We start from the raw sequence: 19,885 nt of genomic DNA, 5'->3' as shown, positions 1-19,885 counted from the left end.
CTGACGGACTACGTGTTTTACTTTAGTGGGAAATTGCCATGAAACAACCTGCCGCCCAGACACCCCTAACACATTTAGGGCGGAGTCAGGAGGTTGTACAACACCAGGGCTGTGGAGTCGGTAAGCCAAACCTCCGGCTCTTCAATTTCACTGACTTCCGACTCCACAGCCCAGCCTCACTACTAAGTATGTACACAAAGCGCAGCACAGACTCATCTCAGCTAAAAGCCGAGATCCTTAGATCAGGACCAGAACAGACATTTATAGGACATTTCAGAACTTTCCCAAATTCTTATAAAAACAGTTACAGCACATCCTGCCCTGAACTACTGAACCCAATTTATTATATATTTTAGGAGTCGGAATCAGTCCATTTATACTTACTCCACCGAAATGGACAGCGACTAGAACTCCACGACTCAGACAGCCCTGTATAATACAGACGATGATAGCATCGCACTGCTTGAACGGGCCAGTGGCTCTCTTGACCCTAGGCAGCTGCCACGGTTGGATCAGGAGAGCTGCCAGCCAGTTCAAGAACGGTGATGCGATCGTCATCTGCGTTAAACAGTTACCTAACTAATGAAAAAGAAAGCCATTTGGCCACAAGCTCACCAAGCACTACGCTTTAGAAAGCAGGTCCTAAACAAACTGAGCTACAAGAAGATAGATTTTAACGGATTTAAATAAATAACCAAGCAGACTCCGAAATGAAAATAGTATCAAATAAAAGAAATGGATCAGCACTACTTAATGAAGCAAGCTTAAATAATAGAAGAGATACAGTGGGTACAGAAAGTATTCAGATCCCTTTAAATTTTTCACTCTGTTTCATTGCAGCCATTTAGTAAATTCAGAAAAGATATTTTTTTTTCTCATTAATGTACACTCTGTACCCCATCTTGACTGAAAAAAACAAATGTAGAAATTTTTCCAAATTTATTAAAAAAGAAAAACCTGAAATATCACATGGTCATAAGGATTCAGACAATTTGCTCAGTATTGAGTAGAAGCATCCTTTTGAGCTAGTACAGCCATGAGTCTTCTTGGGAATGATGCAACAAGTTTTTCACACCTGGATTTGGGGATCCTCTGCCATTCTTCTTTGCAGATCCTCTCCAGTTCTGTCAGGTTGGATGGTGAACGTTGGTGGACAACCATTTTCAGGTCTCTCCAGAGATGCTCAATTGGGTTTAGGTCAGGGCTCTGGCTGGGCCAGTCAAGAATGGTAACAGAGTTGTTCTGAAGCCACTCCTTTGTTATTTTAGCTGTGTGCTTAGGGTCATTGTCTTGTTGGAAGGCGAAACTTCAACCAAGTCTGAGGTCCAGAGCACTCTGGAAGAGGTTTTCATCCAAGATATCTCTGTACTTGGCCATATTCTTGTTTCCTTCAATGGCAACCATTCGGCCTGTCCCTGCAGCTGAAAAACACCCCATAGCATGATGCTGCCACCACGTTTCACTGTTGGGATTGTATTGGGCAGGTGATGAGCAGTCTATTAATTTGAAAAAAAAACACCAAAATATATGGGTATTTAACTCAAACAATATGCAAACACAACAACATACGGCTAACAAATAACAAAAGGAGCATAAACCCTTAAAATTATTTTTAAATCCAAAACTTGGTTAAAATATATAAAAAGAAATTCTGCTGGACAATTACATAATAAAGCAGGGACACCACACACGTATCCAATCAAATATCTTAGTGCATAACAACTGCCCACTCCTATTCTATTATCTAAGACAATAAATCATTAAGTTGCTCTGCATAATGTCTGATAACAAATAACATTAATATAAAGGACAGAAGATCAGGCAAATAACACTTACATAGAATATGTAGGAAGTAGCGTCACCGTATCCCCAATGCACGTTTCGTTTTATTAATTCATCAGGAGGCGGGTGATAAGCAGTGCCTGGTTTTCTCCACACATACTGCTTAGAATTATCACCACAAAGGTCTATCTTCATCTCATGAGACCAGAGAATCTTATTTTTCAGTCTGGGATTCCATCATGTGTTTTTTAGCAAACTCTATGTGGGCTTTCTGTCTTGCACTGAAGAGAGGCTTCCGTCGGGCCACTCTGTCATAAAGGCCCGAATGGTGGAGGGCTGCAGTGATAGTTGACTTTGTGGAACTTTCTGCCATCTCCCTACTGCATCTGTGGAGCTCAGCCACAGTGATCTTGGGGTTCTTCTTTACCTCTCTCACCAAGGCTCTTCTCCCACAATTGCTCAGTTTGGCTGGACAGCGAGGTCTGGGAAGACTTCTGGTGGTCCCAAACGTCTTCCATTTAAGGATTATGGAGGCCACTGTGCGCTTAGGAACGTTGAGTACTGCAGAAATTCTTTTGTAACCTTGACCAGATGTGTGCCTTGCCACAATTCTGTCTCTGAGCTCCTTGGCCAGTTCCTTTGACCTCATGATTCTCATTTGGTCTGACATGCACTGTGAGCAGTGATGTCTTATATAGACAGGTGTGTGCCTTTACAAATCAAGTCCTATCAGTTAATTAAACACAGCTGGGCTCCAATGAAGGAACAGAACCATCTCAAGGAGGATCAAAAGGAAGTGGACAGCATGTGACTTAAATATGAGTGACTGAGCACCAGACAGGGTCTGAATACTTATGACCATGTGATATTTCTGTTTTTCTTTTTAATAAATTGGCAAAAATTTCTACATTTGCTTTTTTCCCCCCCATCAAGATGGGGTGCAGAGTGTACATTAATGAGAAAAAAAAATTTTTTTTTGAATTTACCAAATGGCTGCAATGAAACAGAGTGAAAAATTTAAAGAGGTCTGAATACTTTCCGCACCCACTGTACATGTGCAAATATCTTCACTTGTTTAGAGTCCGAGTACGCTCTATCACGTGCTGCTTGAGGCCATGTGCACACGATGCAGATATCCAGCGGATCCGCAGCGGATTTTACCGCGCCGAAACACTGCATATCCGCATTGTGATGTACAGTAGCATGTTACTCAATTGAAAAAAAAAAAAACGCTGTGCGGTTTTCTTGTGGTTCAAAAAATGCAGCATGTCACTTCTTTTGTGCGGTTTTCCACCTGCTCCATTCTCCAAATGGGGAAAACCGCACAAAAACCGCAAGAAAAAGGAAGAAATCCGCAGGAAAAATGCAGGTCATTTGACCTGCGGATTTCTTCAATTCTGCGCGGAAAAATCCGCAGGGCTAAAAAGTACGTGTGCACTTAGCCTAACAAGTCCAAAATAATTCCAAATAGCAAAAAAAAGAAAGATCTGAGCCGGGACTCAACCTCCAACCCCGCTCTGGCTAAAACAGTCCTTTATTGTCATATCTCCTTGTAGTCCTTATATTATCTCCTGACTTGTTTGTTTTAGCAAATATTTCCCCATAAAATAGATTTCTGGTACCTCTCTCATAAGAACTTAGTGTTGTGCTGTTACTTTGTTATTCTTACTTGAAGAATATGCATTAAATGATAAAAGGGTATTATTTTCCTTGATAAAAGTACATGTCCATACAATATTCAATAAGAGCTTGATATAGGCATACACCCTACTGACAAGGAGAATGGTTGCACCCATTCAACCATATATGCACACATTACCAGAAAGAGTAAGGCTGTGTGCTCACGTAGCGATTTTTAAGCGTTTTTGCCGCGATTTTCGGCGCAAAAACGTTTAAAAATCGTGTACAGAACACCCCCCATGCATTCCTATGGCATTCTGCACATGCTGTGCTAATGCTGCACTTTTTTCCGCGGCGGAATCGCATCGCGGAAAAAAATCGCAGCATGCTCATTCTTTTGTGCGGAATCGCAAAGAATTGCTGCAATTCCGCACCCATAGGAATGCATGAGAATCGCTTACTTCCCGCATGTGGCTATGCCCACCATGCGGGAAGTTAAACGTCTCATGTGCGGTTGGTACCCACGGTGTGGAGGAGAGGAGACTGTCCTCCAGGCCCTGGGTACCATACTCCTGTAAAAAAAAAAAAAAAAAAAAAAAAAAAAAAAATCGGGGTATATTTACCTTCCGACATCCCGCGCTGCATTCCCGGCCTCAGCGTTCCCAGTAATGCCTTGCGGCAAGGTCCTGTGATGACGTAGGTCTCGCGAGATCGCTATAGCAACGCGAGACTACGTCATCACAGGTCTCGCAAGGCATTACTGGGAAAGCTGTGGCCCGGGTTGGCAGCGCGGGACGCCGGAAGGTAAATATACACCGATTTTTTAATTTTTTTATCATTTTTAACATTCTATCTTTTGCTATTGATGCCGCATAGGCGGCCTCAATAGTAAAAACCTGGTCACACTTGTCAAACACTATGTTTGACGAGTGTGACCAACCTGTCAATCACTTTCCAAGCGATGCTTCAAATCGCTTGGAAAGTACTTGAATATCGCACACGAAAATCGCGGCAAAATCGCGAACATAATCGCGGTAAAATCGCAGTGAAATCGCGGTGAAATCGTGCGGAAAAAAACGTGCGATTTCTGGGAAGGAGTCCGGTTTTTGGTGTGCGTTTTAACATGCAACGTGGGCACATAGCCTAACATAGGGATGACACTGTGCAAAATTCCTAGAAAAGATCCGCCATCATTCTACCTTAGTGGGTACACAAGACGATTTTGTCAAACTTTGCCATACTTTGCTACTGTTGGGCATTATCCAAACTGTCTGGTGGTGACAGGAAGCCAACAACTACCCCTTGCCAATCTGGCTACCTAATTTTCCTAATTTTTAGGGTTAAATGTATATACATTTCAAGGTAGTGCACAAACAAAGCAGGGAAGACAAGACATCCATACTAATGTTTCAGAGATTTACCCAGGGGGATGGAGATCAAGAGGCTGTCTTCAGCTGAAGTATCTTGTTCAGGCCCTGTAGGCCCTGGAGAAAAAGGTTCTTTCACTTGGGACATCTGCCAGGTCTCTCCCCAAGAAACACAATGTAACCAAAGACAAATCTGTAGAAAGCACTGCATAAGAAAATGAAAAGAAAACAAAACACAGTACTGATTATACAAAAAACTATTAGTATTCACATAGACTACCACCATCTATATGTAGTATACACATATAAGCATGACTACTTGGGCTACCAGCAGCTGCAGGGCCATATTCACATGGAAAGTATTTGCTGCAGATTTTTAGTGCAGAATTGCTGCATGTGACTCTTTTGTTCACAGTTACATAGCTAACCTGCTAACTAAGCCATTAGTTGAATCTTAGAAAATCTATTGTTGTGGTTGGGTTAAAATCCCCACCAATTCCCTTCAGAAAGGACTAAAGTGTTAAGTTTTCTCTACTTGGAAACTTGATATACATACTCTCCAGAAATGCCATTCTTTTCAAGAGTTCTTTAAAATTAATTATGAAAAAAAAATACATCTATAAATAATTTGTCACCAGGTTTTTTATGCCCCATCTGAGCGCAGCAAGATGTAGTGGCACAGACACTCATTCCAGTGATGTATTATGTATTAAGCGGCTTGCTGTAGTTTTGATAAATTCACTGTTTTACCTGCTGCAAATACAGCAGTAATCTGATTACTGAGCTCTGCATTACCTCACCAACACAACTGATTGACAGCTTTCTGTGTACACTGTTCATATGCAGAAAACTGACAATCAGTGGTGGAGGTGGAGTTATACAGAGCCCATGAATATGCAGGACTACAGTGGTGAAACATCAGTATTTTATACACTGTCAATTTTCAAACCTACAAAGAATTAAGAGGTCTGTAATTTTTACCGTAGGTACACTTCAACTGTGAGATACAGAATCAAAAAATAAACAGGAAATCACATTGCATGATTTTTACATAATTAATTTGCATTTTATTGCATGAAATAAGTATCTGATACAATAGAAAATCAGAACTTAACATTAGGCACGGAAACCTTTGTTTGCAATTACAGTGGTCAGATGTTTCCTGTAGTTCTTGACCAAGTTTGCACAACTGCCGCAGGGATTTTGGCCCCCTCCTTCATACAAATCTTCTCCAGATCTTTCAGGGCTGTCGCTGGGAAACATTGAGTTTCAACTTCCTCCAAAGATTTTCTATTGTGTTAAGGTCTGAAGACTGACTAGACCTCCCCTAGTTGCCCTGGCTGTGTGTTTCGGGTCAATGTCATGCTGGAAGACCCAGCCACGACCCATCTTCAGTGGTGTTACTGAGGGAAGGAGGTTGTTGTCCAAAATCTTAGGATACATGAACCCATCAAACATCCCTTCAATATGGTGCAGTCATCCTGTCCCTTTTGCAGAAAAACACCCCCAAAGTATGATGTTTCCCCCATCATGTTTCACTGTTGGGACAGTGTTCTTGTACTCATCCTCCTTCTTCCTCCAAACATGGCGATAGGAGTTGATGTCAAAAAGTTCTATTTTGGTCTCATTTTACCACATGACCTTCTCCCATACCTCCTCTGGATAATGCAGATGGTCACTGGCGAACTTCAAACAGGCCTGGACATGTGATAGTGTGAGCAGGAGGACCTTATGTGCCCTGCAGGATTTTAATCTATGACTGCGTAGTGTGTTAATAAAGGTAATGTTTGAGACTGTGGTCCCAACTCTCTTCAGGCCATTGACCAGGTCCTCCAGTGTAGTTCGGGGCTGATTCCTGACCTTTCTCAGAATCATCCTTCCCTGATGAGATCTTGCATGAAGCCCTAGAATGAGGAAGATTGACAGTCATCTTGTGTTCCTTCCATTTTCTAATAATAATTCTCTCCAAGCTTCTTGCCTATTGTGCTGAAGCCTATCCCAGCTGTGTGCAGGTCCACAATTTTTTCCCTGGTTTCCTTAGCTCTTTGGTCTTGGCCATGGTGGAGAGGTTGGTGTGTGATTGAGGTGTCTCTTATAAAAGGTAATGAGTGCAAACAGGCGCAATTAATACAAGTAAGAGTGCAGAGTAGAAAAACTAAGGTCTGTGAAAGCCAGAATTCTGGCTGGTTGCTAGGTGAGCAAATACTTATTTCATGCAATAATATTAAATTTAAATATCATACAATCTGATTTTCTGGTTTTCATTTTTAGATTCTGCCTCTCACAGTTGAAGTGCATGTAGCATAAAAATTACAGACCTCTCCATTCTATGTAGGTGAGAAAACTTGCACCTACAAAGAATGGAGAGGTCTGTAATTTTTATGCTACATGCACTTCAACTGTGAGAGGCAGAATCTAAATATGAAAACCAAAAAATCAGATTGTATGATATTTAAATCGTGCTTAATGACCAGGCCAATTTTTACAATTCTGACCACTATCACTTTATGAGGTTATAACTCTGGAACGCTTCAACGGATCCCACTGATTCTGAGTTTGCTTTTTCGTGACATATTGAACTTCATGTTATTGGTGAAATTTCTTTGATATAACTTGCGTTTATTTATGAAAAAAATGAAAATTTGGCAAAAATTGTGAAAATTTTGCAATTTTCAAACTTTTAAATTTATGTACACTTAAATCAGAGATTGGTGTCACACAAAATAGTTAATAGATAACAATTCCCACATGTCTACTTTACATCAGCACAATTTTGGAAACATTTTTTTTTGTTAGGAAGTTATCAGGGTTAAAAGTTGACCAGCGATTTCTCATTTTTCCAACAATATTTAAAAACCATTTTTTTTTTCTAGGGACCACCTCACATTTGATGTGAGTTTGGGTGGTCAATTTAACAGAAAATACTCAAAAGCGACACCATTCTAAAAACTGCATCCCTTAAGGTGCACAAAACCATATTCAAGAAGTTTATTAACCCTTCAGGTGCTTCACAAGAACTAAAGCAATGTGGAAGGAAAAAAATTAACATTTTACTTTTTTCATAAAAAAAATTACTTTGGAACCAATTTTTTTAATTTTCACAAAAGGTATCAAGAGAAAATGGACCTCAAAATATTTTGTGCAATTTCTCCTGAGTATGACGATACCCGATATGTGGGGGGGAACCACTGTTTGGGCGCATGGCCGGGCTCAGAAAGAAGGTAGCATCGTTTGACTTTTTGAACGCAAAATTGGCTGGAATCAATGGTGGCGCCATGTCGCGTTTGGAGACCCCCTGATGTACCTAAACAGTGGAAAGCCCCCAATTCTAACTCCAACCCTAACCTACCCCTATCTGTAATCTCAACCCTAACCCTCACTTTAGCCCAACTCTAACCCTAATGTGAAAATGGAAATGCATTTTTTTTTTATTTTATTATTTTTACATAAGGGAGTGATAAGGGGGGGGGTTACGGTATTTACTATTTTTTTTTTCTTTCTGATCACTGTGATAGGGTCTACCACAGTGATCAAAATAAACCAATAGGAAAAATCTCCTATTGTTGCCGGCCGGCAGATGCACGCCATTTTCTCCCGGAAGAAGACATGAGTGGCCCGGGGGACTTCACCTGAGGGGTGGTCGTGGGACCCTATTTCTCTCTCCTCTGATATGCGGTCACATCAAAGGAAAGAGAAATTACATGGAAAATCTCTCTTTTTTTCCGGTCGTTGTTAGAACGTTAATAATGGCGATCGCAATACCGGGGTCAGTAAAAACCGACCCTAATCATGTTCTCTGGGGTCTCGGTAGCCGAGACCACGGAGTAAATCCGACGCTGGGGGGGGCGCACTGTAAACTTAATCCTCAGTGCCGTTAAAAAGTGGTGCTGTGGTTTAAGTACCCTTAACTGCCGCTGTTAAAAGGCGTATCGGCGGTCGTTTAGGGGTTAAGACATAAATAGGAAACCTATCACGCAAAATAACAAAAACTAACTTTCTACCAACTATTGAAATGGAATCAGTCACCTACAAATACTTTATTTACCTGTAGGAAAAAAGCGCTTAAACTGGCAGGTATACAAGAGCAAACGGGTACACGGACACAGTTAAGTTATATTCTCCCTGCAGCCACACAGTCACTGCGCACTATACTGGGAGCATGCTGCCTGCTCTGCAGCGTGTTTGTGCGCAAAGGTAGCGGTCAGTCAAGGCAGGTGTGGGAAAGGATCACAGCATGCTCACTGTAACTACTCCTTGCACTCCATGATGACTGGAAGCGAGTAGCTGCAGGGAGGATATAACTTCCTTTTCTTCCTTTAGCCATTTTTTCGGTAAGCCTGCTAGACAGGATTTAAATGCTATTTATGTGCAGTTTACCACTATACATGTAGGTAAATCATTTTGGCCATCTCATACATAAATTTGACTATTTAGCATATGATTAGTTATGCAGATTCTTGTCACGTCACTGCACTGTTACTGTTTTGCTCCTGCTGCTGGTGGAAAACATTTTTCTTTCTGTTCTCACATTCCCTAATAGCTCAGTGTGTTATTAGGTTGATTCCCAAGTGAAAGGTCATTGGTCCGAATCGAGTTGGAGCCATGAAGATTTCCCAAGAAAAGAGAAACCGCGTTATCCAGCTCATTGAGAGCGGTCTCTCGGCCAAGAAAATTGCTAAACTGCATCATGTGAGTGCCAGGACAGTTGGAAGAATACGAAATAAAGTTCGTCCATTCAGAAGCCAAGATGTGGTCGTCCGGGCAAAACATCAGAGTCAACAAATCAGCTCATTATAAGGTTTATCAGTTCTGGTACGACAAACACAGGCCTGTATGCCTCATAATAGTGAGATCTCAGACGTCCATGCAAGCACTGTGTGACGCACATAACACAAGAGAAGAAGCTTTGTCTTCAATATCGCCATATGAAGAGTTGGATCAACTTTGCAAAAAAGTATGAAAAGTGGACAGCAGAAGACTAGAAGCAGGAGATTTGGAGTGATGAGACAGTTATCAATAGACTGCACCTTGAAAGGTGCAAATTGGTCTGGAAGAAACAAGAGAAAAAGGGGCTAACGGACCAAGAAATTGAAGAAACTGTCACGTTTAGTGGAGCAAGTCTGAGGATACGGGGTTGTTTCATTACCAAACGTGTTGGATACTTGACCAGGACCGATGCTGAGCTGTATGAGTATCCTACAATACTAAGTACTTTGTACTATGGGCATGAAAAGGACGACAGTGTTCCAGCAGAACATCAACTCAAAACATGTTGAGGTTGGTGAAGAAATGGTTCAATGACAGTGGACTAGAGGATCTGGGTTGGCCCCCACAGACCCCAGACCTTAACACAACTGAACACTTGTGGGTAGAGTTAAAAGAGAGAAAAAGCTAAATACATAGCCAAGTGAGGCGACCAGTATGCACAGATTTTGGGAACATGTAGAAAACACCTTGGATCAGATTTCGAAAGACATGCTTATATCTCACTGAAAGCGGGCTCAGATGGATTCAAGCAGTGTTGAAAGCCAAAGGTGGATTTAGAAAATAAAAACAAAATAAAAATTAAATTTAGGAGCAAAACAGTAACAATGTAGTGACATTGACAATAATCTGCATATGTTAGATAGTTGTAAGTCAAAATTATGTGCGAGACAGCCGAGATGATTGTCTATAAAATGATGGTAGTCTCACGTTCAAAGCAGTTGTGGCTGGTGAGATATGGAGCCTGGAAGTCAGAGGTTCTAAACATTGTTACCTTTTGCACGTCAGTGTATACAGGTCTACAGACATACAGGTAATCATGCCGAACATACACACGGCCTCATTACCACATCCGTGTACGGTACGAGGGTCAGTTTTTTAGGTCAGTGTTTCATCAATGTATTAGCTTTTACCATGAGACATTTTAGTGTATGGATAAATGAATGAGTGACAAAGCTTTTCCTATTCAGTAGTGTTAATCACTGACAGCACACGGACTGTACACTGATGACATCCGTGTGCTCTCCATGATTTTCACAGACTTGTATTTAGACTTTTCTTCTGTGATGTCGGTAAAGTAAACGGACATTTGCACAAACACACAAAAAATAATGGGCATGTGAACAAACTAAATTGGGAACATGTTCTACCTGTGAAAACCACAGAACAAGCATGTAAAAAATACATGGATGAGGCCTAAAACACCTGTCAAGATCTATTTTAAGAGTGTTACTAAAAAGATAGTGACAGGCACATCTATAGCAGAAAGTGCAGGTAGATGTCCCACCCGGCTAGCCCACTCCCCCCCAGCTGTCCCACCCGGCTAGCCCACTCCGCCCCAGCTGTCCCACCCGGCTAGCCCACTCCGCCCCAGCTGTCCCACCCGGCTAGCCCACTCCGCCCCAGCTGTCCCACCCGGCTAGCCCACTCCGCCCCAGCTGTCCCACCCGGCTAGCCCACTCCGCCCCAGCTGTCCCACCCGGCTAGCCCACTCCGCCCCAGCTGTCCCACCCAGCTAGCCCACTCCGCCCCAGCTGTCCCACCCAGCTAGCCCACTCCGCCCCAGCTGTCCCACCCAGCTAGCCCACTCCGCCCCAGCTGTCCCACCCAGCTAGCCCACTCCGCCCCAGCTGTCCCACCCAGCTAGCCCACTCCGCCCCAGCTGTCCCACCCAGCTAGCCCACTCCGCCCCAGCTGTCCCACCCAGCTAGCCCACTCCGCCCCAGCTGTCCCACCCAGCTAGCCCACTCCGCCCCAGCTGTCCCACCCAGCTAGCCCACTCCGCCCCAGCTGTCCCACCCAGCTAGCCCACTCCGCCCCAGCTGTCCCACCCAGCTAGCCCACTCCGCCCCAGCTGTCCCACCCAGCTAGCCCACTCCGCCCCAGCTGTCCCACCCAGCTAGCCCACTCCGCCCCAGCTGTCCCACCCAGCTAGCCCACTCCGCCCCAGCTGTCCCACCCAGCTAGCCCACTCCGCCCCAGCTGTCCCACCCAGCTAGCCCACTCCGCCCCAGCTGTCCCACCCAGCTAGCCCACTCCGCCCCAGCTGTCCCACCCAGCTAGCCCACTCCGCCCCAGCTGTCCCACCCAGCTAGCCCACTCCGCCCCAGCTGTCCCACCCAGCTAGCCCACTCCGCCCCAGCTGTCCCACCCAGCTAGCCCACTCCGCCCCAGCTGTCCCACCCAGCTAGCCCACTCCGCCCCAGCTGTCCCACCCAGCTAGCCCACTCCGCCCCAGCTGTCCCACCCAGCTAGCCCACTCCGCCCCAGCTGTCCCACCCAGCTAGCCCACTCCGCCCCAGCTGTCCCACCCAGCTAGCCCACTCCGCCCCAGCTGTCCCACCCAGCTAGCCCACTCCGCCCCAGCTGTCCCACCCAGCTAGCCCACTCCGCCCCAGCTGTCCCACCCAGCTAGCCCACTCCGCCCCAGCTGTCCCACCCAGCTAGCCCACTCCGCCCCAGCTGTCCCACCCAGCTAGCCCACTCCGCCCCAGCTGTCCCACCCAGCTAGCCCACTCCGCCCCAGCTGTCCCACCCAGCTAGCCCACTCCGCCCCAGCTGTCCCACCCGGCTAGCCCACTCCCCCCCAGCTGTCCCACCCGGCTAGCCCACTCCCCCCCAGCTGTCCCACCCGGCTAGCCCTCTCCCCCCCCCCCCCCCCGATGTCCCACCTGTCTATCCCCCCTTCCCCCCCCCGATGTCCCGCCTGGCTAGCCCTCTCGCCCCCCCCCCGATGTCCCGCCTGGCTAGCCCTCTCGCCCCCCCCCCCCCCCATGTCCCGCCTGGCTAGCCCTCTCGCCCCCCCCCCCCCGATGTCCCGCCTGGCTAGCCCTCTCCTCCCATGTAGGGCTGGCAGCTTTCCAGTTATCTCATCAGGCCCAGACTGGTGGAGCTCAGCAGACTTATCTAATGTCAGGGATTGTCAGGCAGAATTGCAGCCACTGACCTTTGTACTACAAGATCTGTGAGAAAGGAGGATTCCCTGCAGCCTTATGCAGAGTGACATCACATAACCTCTGCTCTGTACAATGCAGAGCTTTCTACTGCACTAGATCCTGATACAACATAGCCCCTTTATACTGAATGACTGGACTGAAGACGTGATACAGGAAAAGGAGCAGAGTCAGGGGGCAGAGTGGCATCAAGAGGCAGCGGAGCCAATCGGCATCAGCAGGCAGAGAAGCACAGCAGATAGGAATCAGGAGACAGAGCATCAGAGCAAAGTGGCATCAGCAGGCAGAGTGGAGTTGTATGAGCAGGCAAAGCACAGTGGTATGAGCAGAGCATAATGGCATCAGCAGCAGGCAGGTCAGCAGAGCAGCATCAACAGGCAGGGCAGCAGAGCCGAAATGTAGGAGCAGGCAGAGCACAGCGGTATGAAAATGCAGAGCAGTATGAGCAGGCAGAGAAGCAGAGAGAAAGGGTATGTGAGCAGGCAGCAGAGCGGCATCAGCAAGCAGAGCAGAGGGGTATGAGCAGAAAGAGCAGCAGAGCGAAGGTGTATGAGCAGCTGAGCAGAGGGGTATGAGCAGACAGAGAGGGCAGAGCAGAGGGGTATGAGCAAGCAGAGCAGACAGAGCGGGCAGAGGGGTATGAGCAGACAGAGCGGGCAGAGGGGTATGAGCAGGCAGAGCGGGCAGAGGGGTATGAGCAGGCAGAGCGGGCAGAGGGGTATGAGCAGGCAGAGCGGGCAGAGGGGTATGAGCAGGCAGAGCGGGCAGAGGGGTATGAGCAGGCAGAGCGGGCAGAGGGGTATGAGCAGGCAGAGCGGGCAGAGGGGTATGAGCAGGCAGAGCGGAGGGGTAAGAGCAGGCAGAGCGGAGGGATAAGAGCAGGCAGAGCGGAGGGATAAGAGCAGGCAGAGCAGCAGAGCGGAGGGGTAAGAGCAGGCAGAGCAGCAGAGCAGAGGGGTATGAGCAGGCAGAGCAGAGGGGTATGAGCAGGCAGAGCAGCAGAGGGGTATGACAGCAGAGCAGCAGAGCAGCAGAGCGAAGGTGTATGAGCAGCTGAGCAGAGGGGTATGAGCAGACAGAGCGGGCAGAGCAGAGGGGTATGAGCAAGCAGAGCAGACAGAGCGGGCAGAGGGGTATGAGCAGACAGAGCGGGCAGAGGGGTATGAGCAGACAGAGCGGGCAGAGGGGTATGAGCAGACAGAGCGGGCAGAGGGGTATGAGCAGACAGAGCGGGCAGAGGGGTATGAGCAGACAGAGCGGGCAGAGGGGTATGAGCAGGCAGAGCGGAGGGGTATGAGCAGGCAGAGCGGAGGGGTAAGAGCAGGCAGAGCGGAGGGGTAAGAGCAGGCAGAGCGGAGGGGTAAGAGCAGGCAGAGCGGAGGGGTAAGAGCAGGCAGAGCGGAGGGATAAGAGCAGGCAGAGCGGAGGGATAAGAGCAGGCAGAGCGGAGGGATAAGAGCAGGCAGAGCGGAGGGACAAGAGCAGGCAGAGCGGAGGGACAAGAGCAGGCAGAGCGGAGGGACAAGAGCAGGCAGAGCGGAGGGACAAGAGCAGGCAGAGCGGAGGGACAAGAGCAGGCAGAGCGGAGGGACAAGAGCAGGCAGAGCGGAGGGATAAGAGCAGGCAGAGCAGCAGAGCGGAGGGGTAAGAGCAGGCAGAGCAGCAGAGCGGAGGGGTAAGAGCAGGCAGAGCAGCAGAGCGGAGGGGTAAGAGCAGGCAGAGCAGAGGGGTATGAGCAGGCAGAGCAGAGGGGTATGAGCAGGCAGAGTAGCAGAGCAGAGGGGTATGACAGCAGAGCAGAGGGGTATGAGCAGGCAGAGCAGCAGAGCGGAGGGGTATGACAGCAGAGCAGAGTGGAATGAGAAGCAGAGCGCAGAGGTATGAGCAGACAGAGCAGCAGAGCAGAGGGCTATGAGAAGCGGAGGGGTATGAGCAGCAGAGCGGCATCAGCACTGTCAGGGCAGCAGAGCAGAGGGCTATGAGCAGCAGAGCGGAGCGGTATGAGCAGCAGAGCGGCATCAGCAGTCAGGGCAGCAGAGCAGAGGGGTATGAGGAGCAGAGGGGTATGAGCAGTCAGGGCAGCAGAGCAGAGGGCTATGAGGAGCGGAGCGGTATGAGCAGTCAGGGCAGAGTTAGTTTGGGCGCAGGAGTGTGAGCGGCGCTATCAGTGTGGAGGAATGCAGCCGCCGGCCTCCCGCTCAGCCCGGGACAGCGTGACACGGAGCAGACACTCGTTTTGCCTTATTTTACCTCACTGAAGAAACTTTTCCTCCTTCCTTCCCTCACTCTTCTCTCTCGTTTTCAATCCTTATTTTCATCATTTCCGGAGAGTGAGAATCATCCCCTTGTGGCAGCCCACCCTTCCACAGACAGAGGAGGAGGCTCGGGGGCCGCCGCCTCCTCCTCCTCACGGCTGCAGAGGTGCTCTCATGACTTGTCCTCGCACCTCAGAAGTAAGAGAGAGCAGCGAGTGACTAGCAGGCTCCACACCCATCCTGTCCGGCCAGGGCTGGGGCCCGTGTATGCGATTAGTCACTCGCTCATCTCCTCAGCATGGTGCAGGTTCCTCTCTCACACGTCCATAGCCTCCTCTTACACAGAGACACCCATACTGTCACAGGTGCACCCATACTAGCTACAGAGGCACCCATACCAACTACAGAGGCACATCTACAAGCCACAGAGGCACCCATACTGTGTTAGCTACAGAGGCACCCATACCAACTACAGAGGCACATCTACTAGCCACAGAGGCACCCATACTGTACTAGTCACAGGTGCACCCATACTAGCCACAGAGGCACATCTACAAGCCACAGAGGCACCCATACTAGCTACAGAGGCACATCTACTAGCCACAGAGGCACCCATACTGTACTAGTCACAGGTGCACCCATACTAGCCACAGAGGCACCCATACTGTGTTAGCTACAGAGGCACCCATACCAGTCACAGAGGCACCCATACCAACTACAGAGGCACATCTACAAGCCACAGAGGCACCCATACTGTGTTAGCTACAGAGGCACCCATACTGTGTTAGCTACAGAGGCACATCTAGCCACAGAGGCACCCATACTGTACTAGTCACAGGTGCACCCATACTAGCCACAGAGGCACCCATACTGTGTTAGCTACAGAGGCACCCATATCAGTCACAGAGGCACCCATATCAGCCACAGAGGCACCCATACTATACCAACCACAGAGGCACCCATACTGTACTAGTCACAGGTGCACCCATACTAGCCACAGAGGCACCCATACTGTGTTAGCTACAGAGGCACCCATACTATACCAACCACAGAGGCACCCATACTATACTAGCTACAGAGGCACCCATACTGTACTAGCCACAGGTGCACCCATGCTAGCCACAGAGGCACCCATACTGTGTTAGCTACAGAGGCACCCATATCAGTCACAGAGGCACCCATACTAGCCACAGAGGCACCCATACTGTGTTAGCTACAGAGGCACCCATACTGTGTTAGCTACAGAGGCACCCATACTATACCAACCACAGAGGCACCCATACTATACTAGCTACAGAGGCACCCATACTGTACTAGCCACAGGTGCACCCATGCTAGCCACAGAGGCACCCATACTGTGTTAGTCACAGAGGCACCCATACTGTACTAGTCACAGGTGCACCCATACTAGCCACAGAGGCACCCATACTGTGTTAGCTACAGAGGCACCCATACTATACTAGCTACAGAGGCACCCATACTGTACTAGTCACAGGTGCATCCATACTAGCCACAGAGGCACATCTACTAGCTCGAGAGGCACCCATATCAGGCACATCTACTAGCTACAGTGGCACCCATGCTAGCCAGCACTCCTCCTCACTGGCAGTGGGTAGATAGGAGGCTTTATTTCTCTCAGGGCTTCCTTCAGCAGTCCGGGTGTGCCCTCCTTGTGTGAGTGACTGATAGCACTGCATCATCATATCTAATGATTGTCAATGGAGTCGTGATGCAGAAAGGAAAGAGTTAAAGTGTCCTAATAGTAAGGTTAATGAGCCCAATTATTTAGGCCAGGTTCACATTGTGTTTAACCAGCCCGCGTTGACGGGCTGGTTAAACGGTATAGCATAACACGAGCGCTAGCTGTGACGGAGCCTCAGATGCTGCAGCCCGCGTCCGATGCTACGTCACTGAAATGACGGCACATCGTCAACGCGTGCCGCTTTACAATGCGCTCGACAATAGAGGGCAATGGCAGCGTTAATGGACTGCCTAAACGCAGTATGAACCCAGCCTTAGGCTTGTTCCCACGCTGAGTTTTTGTTGCATTTTTGGCGCTGTGTATTTTACTGTGTTTAAAAACGCAGGGTCTTATAGTTAAAGCAAAGTGGATGGGATTTATAGGAAAAAACGCAGTAAAAAATGCAAGTAAGGCTAGTTTCACACTAGCGTTTTTTGCCAGCAGCGCACGCCGCCAAGCCCCGCCCCCTGCCCGCCCCCTCTCCGGTCATCTCCGCCTGGTATCGCACACAGCTGCATGCGATCTGTACACCCTATCTTTAGCATAGGGTGCGCAGACCGTGCGGTAGTAGATTTTAGCGTGCGCTGCACTCTTTTGACGGTGCGTGCTGAACGCTCCATGTTGCATTTTGGCGCGCTCGGAGCACCGTTAAAAGGGCGCAGCGCACGCTAAAGTCTACTAGCACATGGTCTGCGCACCCTATGCTAAAGATAGGGTGTGCAGATCGCATGCAGCTGTGTGTGATACTAGGCGGATATGACCGGAGGGGGCGGGCAGGTGTGGGGCTTAGCGGCGGCATGCGCTGCTGGCAAAAAACGCTAGTGTGAAACTAGCCTAACTTAATTTAAATAATAGGTGCACTAATTCTGCGACATCAAAAGCTTACCGAAAGCTCATCATGGGAACATAGCCTTACACTATTTGCACACGTAGATTTAGGTCCTGCAAATTTTTCGGCGCCTATTTGGAAAAATCTGCAGGTAAATTCTCAGGTCAAAAGACCTGCGGATTAGCCTGCGGTTTAGCCCTGCGGTTTATCACCTCTACAATGGAGAAGGTGTGAAACCGCTGCGGATTCCGCACAAGAATTGACATGCTGCGGATTGGAACCCGCAGCAAATCTGCACGGAAAAATCCAGAGCACGTGCACAGCGTTTTTCAGATTTCCATTGAAAACAAAGGTCCTGTACAACGCAGCTAAATCTGCTGTGGACCCGCAGAGCCTGAAACGCTGCAGATCCGCAGCAGAATCCGCACCGTGTGCACATAGCCTAAGACTTCTTTACCTCTATCATTTCGCACACTGGCTTGTGAATGTCATACAACCTCTTTGTAATTTTACTGTTTTTCTTTAGAAATCAAATCTCTAAATAAGTCGTGTGACAGCAAGTTGCATACAAGTTGGACTATTGTTTTGGTTACACAACTTGTCTGGGAAATGCTTTCACATGACGAAAGTCGCTATATAACCCTAGCCTTACTTCGTCACAAGCTAAACAAAAACTGCTAGCTTTTACCATGTCTTGTTTAAGGGGTATTCCCATATCTGCCTACTACTTATTGGGATAGGAGTTTGTAGAGAGGAATGCCCCTTGGGGGTTGTCACTAGATTGTAGAGATAAGGATTCTGATTGTCCTCTTTGGACCATAACCAATTCTGATAACTGGGCTCTGTTAAGTACGGTTTATCTGAATGGAAAGGAAGCTGAGTATGTCCACTGCATTCGTCCTATGCCAGATGTAGCTGAGCGATGTGCTAGAAATGAATGGAGAGAGGTGCTCAAGTTCTAAAAAAAACATTTTCTGAATCAGTGGGCGTCCCAGCAGACTGACTCACTAATCACTAAATTATACTTTATGCGTACGCAATAGATTAAATCTTCGTAAAACCTCTTTAATCCTCTGTACACCAATGTTTTATTACTAACTATGCAAAACCAAGTTATTGGTGTTCAGAGGGTTAACATAAAAAAAATATATGCTGGGCAGCAAATGGCAGAGATTAAGCAGTGGTAGCTAAAAGGTTAAGAAAAAGCACCTAATGATCATAAATGTAGGTCAAATAAGGATGAAAGCAGTCGCCGGATCGGACCTGACCCTCCGCAGGTGAGTACATTAAAAGATGTATTTCTTTTGGCAGCTTTCTACCGATGTATAGTGGACACAGAAAGCTGCCAATTGTTGGTAAGGGTGTGGTTATAAAGAGCTCATGAATATGAAGGACTTCTTGGCTGCAGGTTTACTAGCCCTCTAATGATAGTCTCCTGCTGGTAAAACAGGATTTTTTCCTAATTACACTAGAATAACTACATTAGAAGCGCTGAGCTCCTGCTGTGATCGGGCAGCAATCATGCTGTAATCAGTAAAGGTACTGTCACACTTAGCGATGCACCAGCGATCCCGACCAGCGATATGACGCTGTCAGGATCGCTGGTACATCGCTAAGTGGTCGCTAGTGAGCTGCCACACAGGCAGATCTCACCAGCGACATTACAGGGGTCGGGGGTCGCTACTTACCTGTCACACTAGGTGATCCTGCGTCCTCCCGCCCGGCTCCATGCTCGTCTCTCTACAGGAAGCGCCGCAGGAAGCTGACGACGAGAAACGGTCCAGCCTGTTCTCGCACGATCAGCGATAACCAGCGGGGAGCGGGTCGTAGGTAAGTATCACACACAGCAAAATCGCTAGCAATATCGCTATAACGTCACAAGTTATAGCGATATTGCTAGCGATATCGCTTAGGCTGGTTTCACATTTGCGTTATAACAGTGCTGCGCATTGCGTTGGTAAGCCCCGCCCCGATCCGGCTCCCTGCCCGCCCCATCCGGGATCACCGCCTACTTTCGCTTTTGCACGCATGCGATCGGCGCACCCTATCTTTAGCATAGGGTGCGCAGATCATGCGCTGCCAGTGTGAAAGTAGCGTGCTGCGCACTCTTGACGGTGCGCCGTGCGCGCCGAAATGCAACATGCGTTATAACGCAAATGTGAAACCAGCCTCAGTGTGATAGGCCCTTAAGTCAGACTGACTGATCAATCACAGCTGTGAGCATGGTCTCAGCGGCTTTCCGTAGCTGCATGACCCGGAGGTTGTCATGACAACCCCCGGGTCACCATTGCACATGTTAGGTCCTGCGATTACATCACGGGAACGCCAACCTGAGGCAGAGGGAACCCCTACCC

General features: G+C 48.0%; 1 protein-coding gene across 4 annotated transcripts in view; it reads right to left on the bottom strand.

The window, feature by feature from the left end:
- MDFIC (MyoD family inhibitor domain containing) overlaps positions 1–19,885 on the bottom strand; it is a 298,050-nt gene that overhangs the window by 115,132 nt on the left and 163,033 nt on the right. For 2 of the 4 annotated variants that reach the window (XM_073573333.1, XM_073573336.1), the window contains exons 1-2: positions 12,700–12,893; positions 4,824–4,974 (exon numbers count right to left, since the gene is read on the bottom strand). In XM_073573333.1, coding sequence (XP_073429434.1) covers positions 4,824–4,974; positions 12,700–12,759 — 211 coding nt within the window. In that variant the 5' untranslated portion in view covers positions 12,760–12,893. Of the gene's footprint in view, positions 1–4,823; positions 4,975–12,699; positions 12,894–14,956; positions 15,252–19,885 lie in introns of those variants that run through there. The other 2 variants (XM_073573334.1, XM_073573335.1) reach the window with 2 other exon arrangements.

Source organism: Dendrobates tinctorius, unplaced genomic scaffold (genome assembly GCF_039654945.1).
Source record: "Dendrobates tinctorius isolate UK_male_01 unplaced genomic scaffold, ASM3965494v1 ptg000035l, whole genome shotgun sequence".
NCBI lineage: Eukaryota > Metazoa > Chordata > Amphibia > Anura > Dendrobatidae > Dendrobates > Dendrobates tinctorius.
This window is presented reverse-complemented; position numbering and strand designations above follow the sequence as displayed.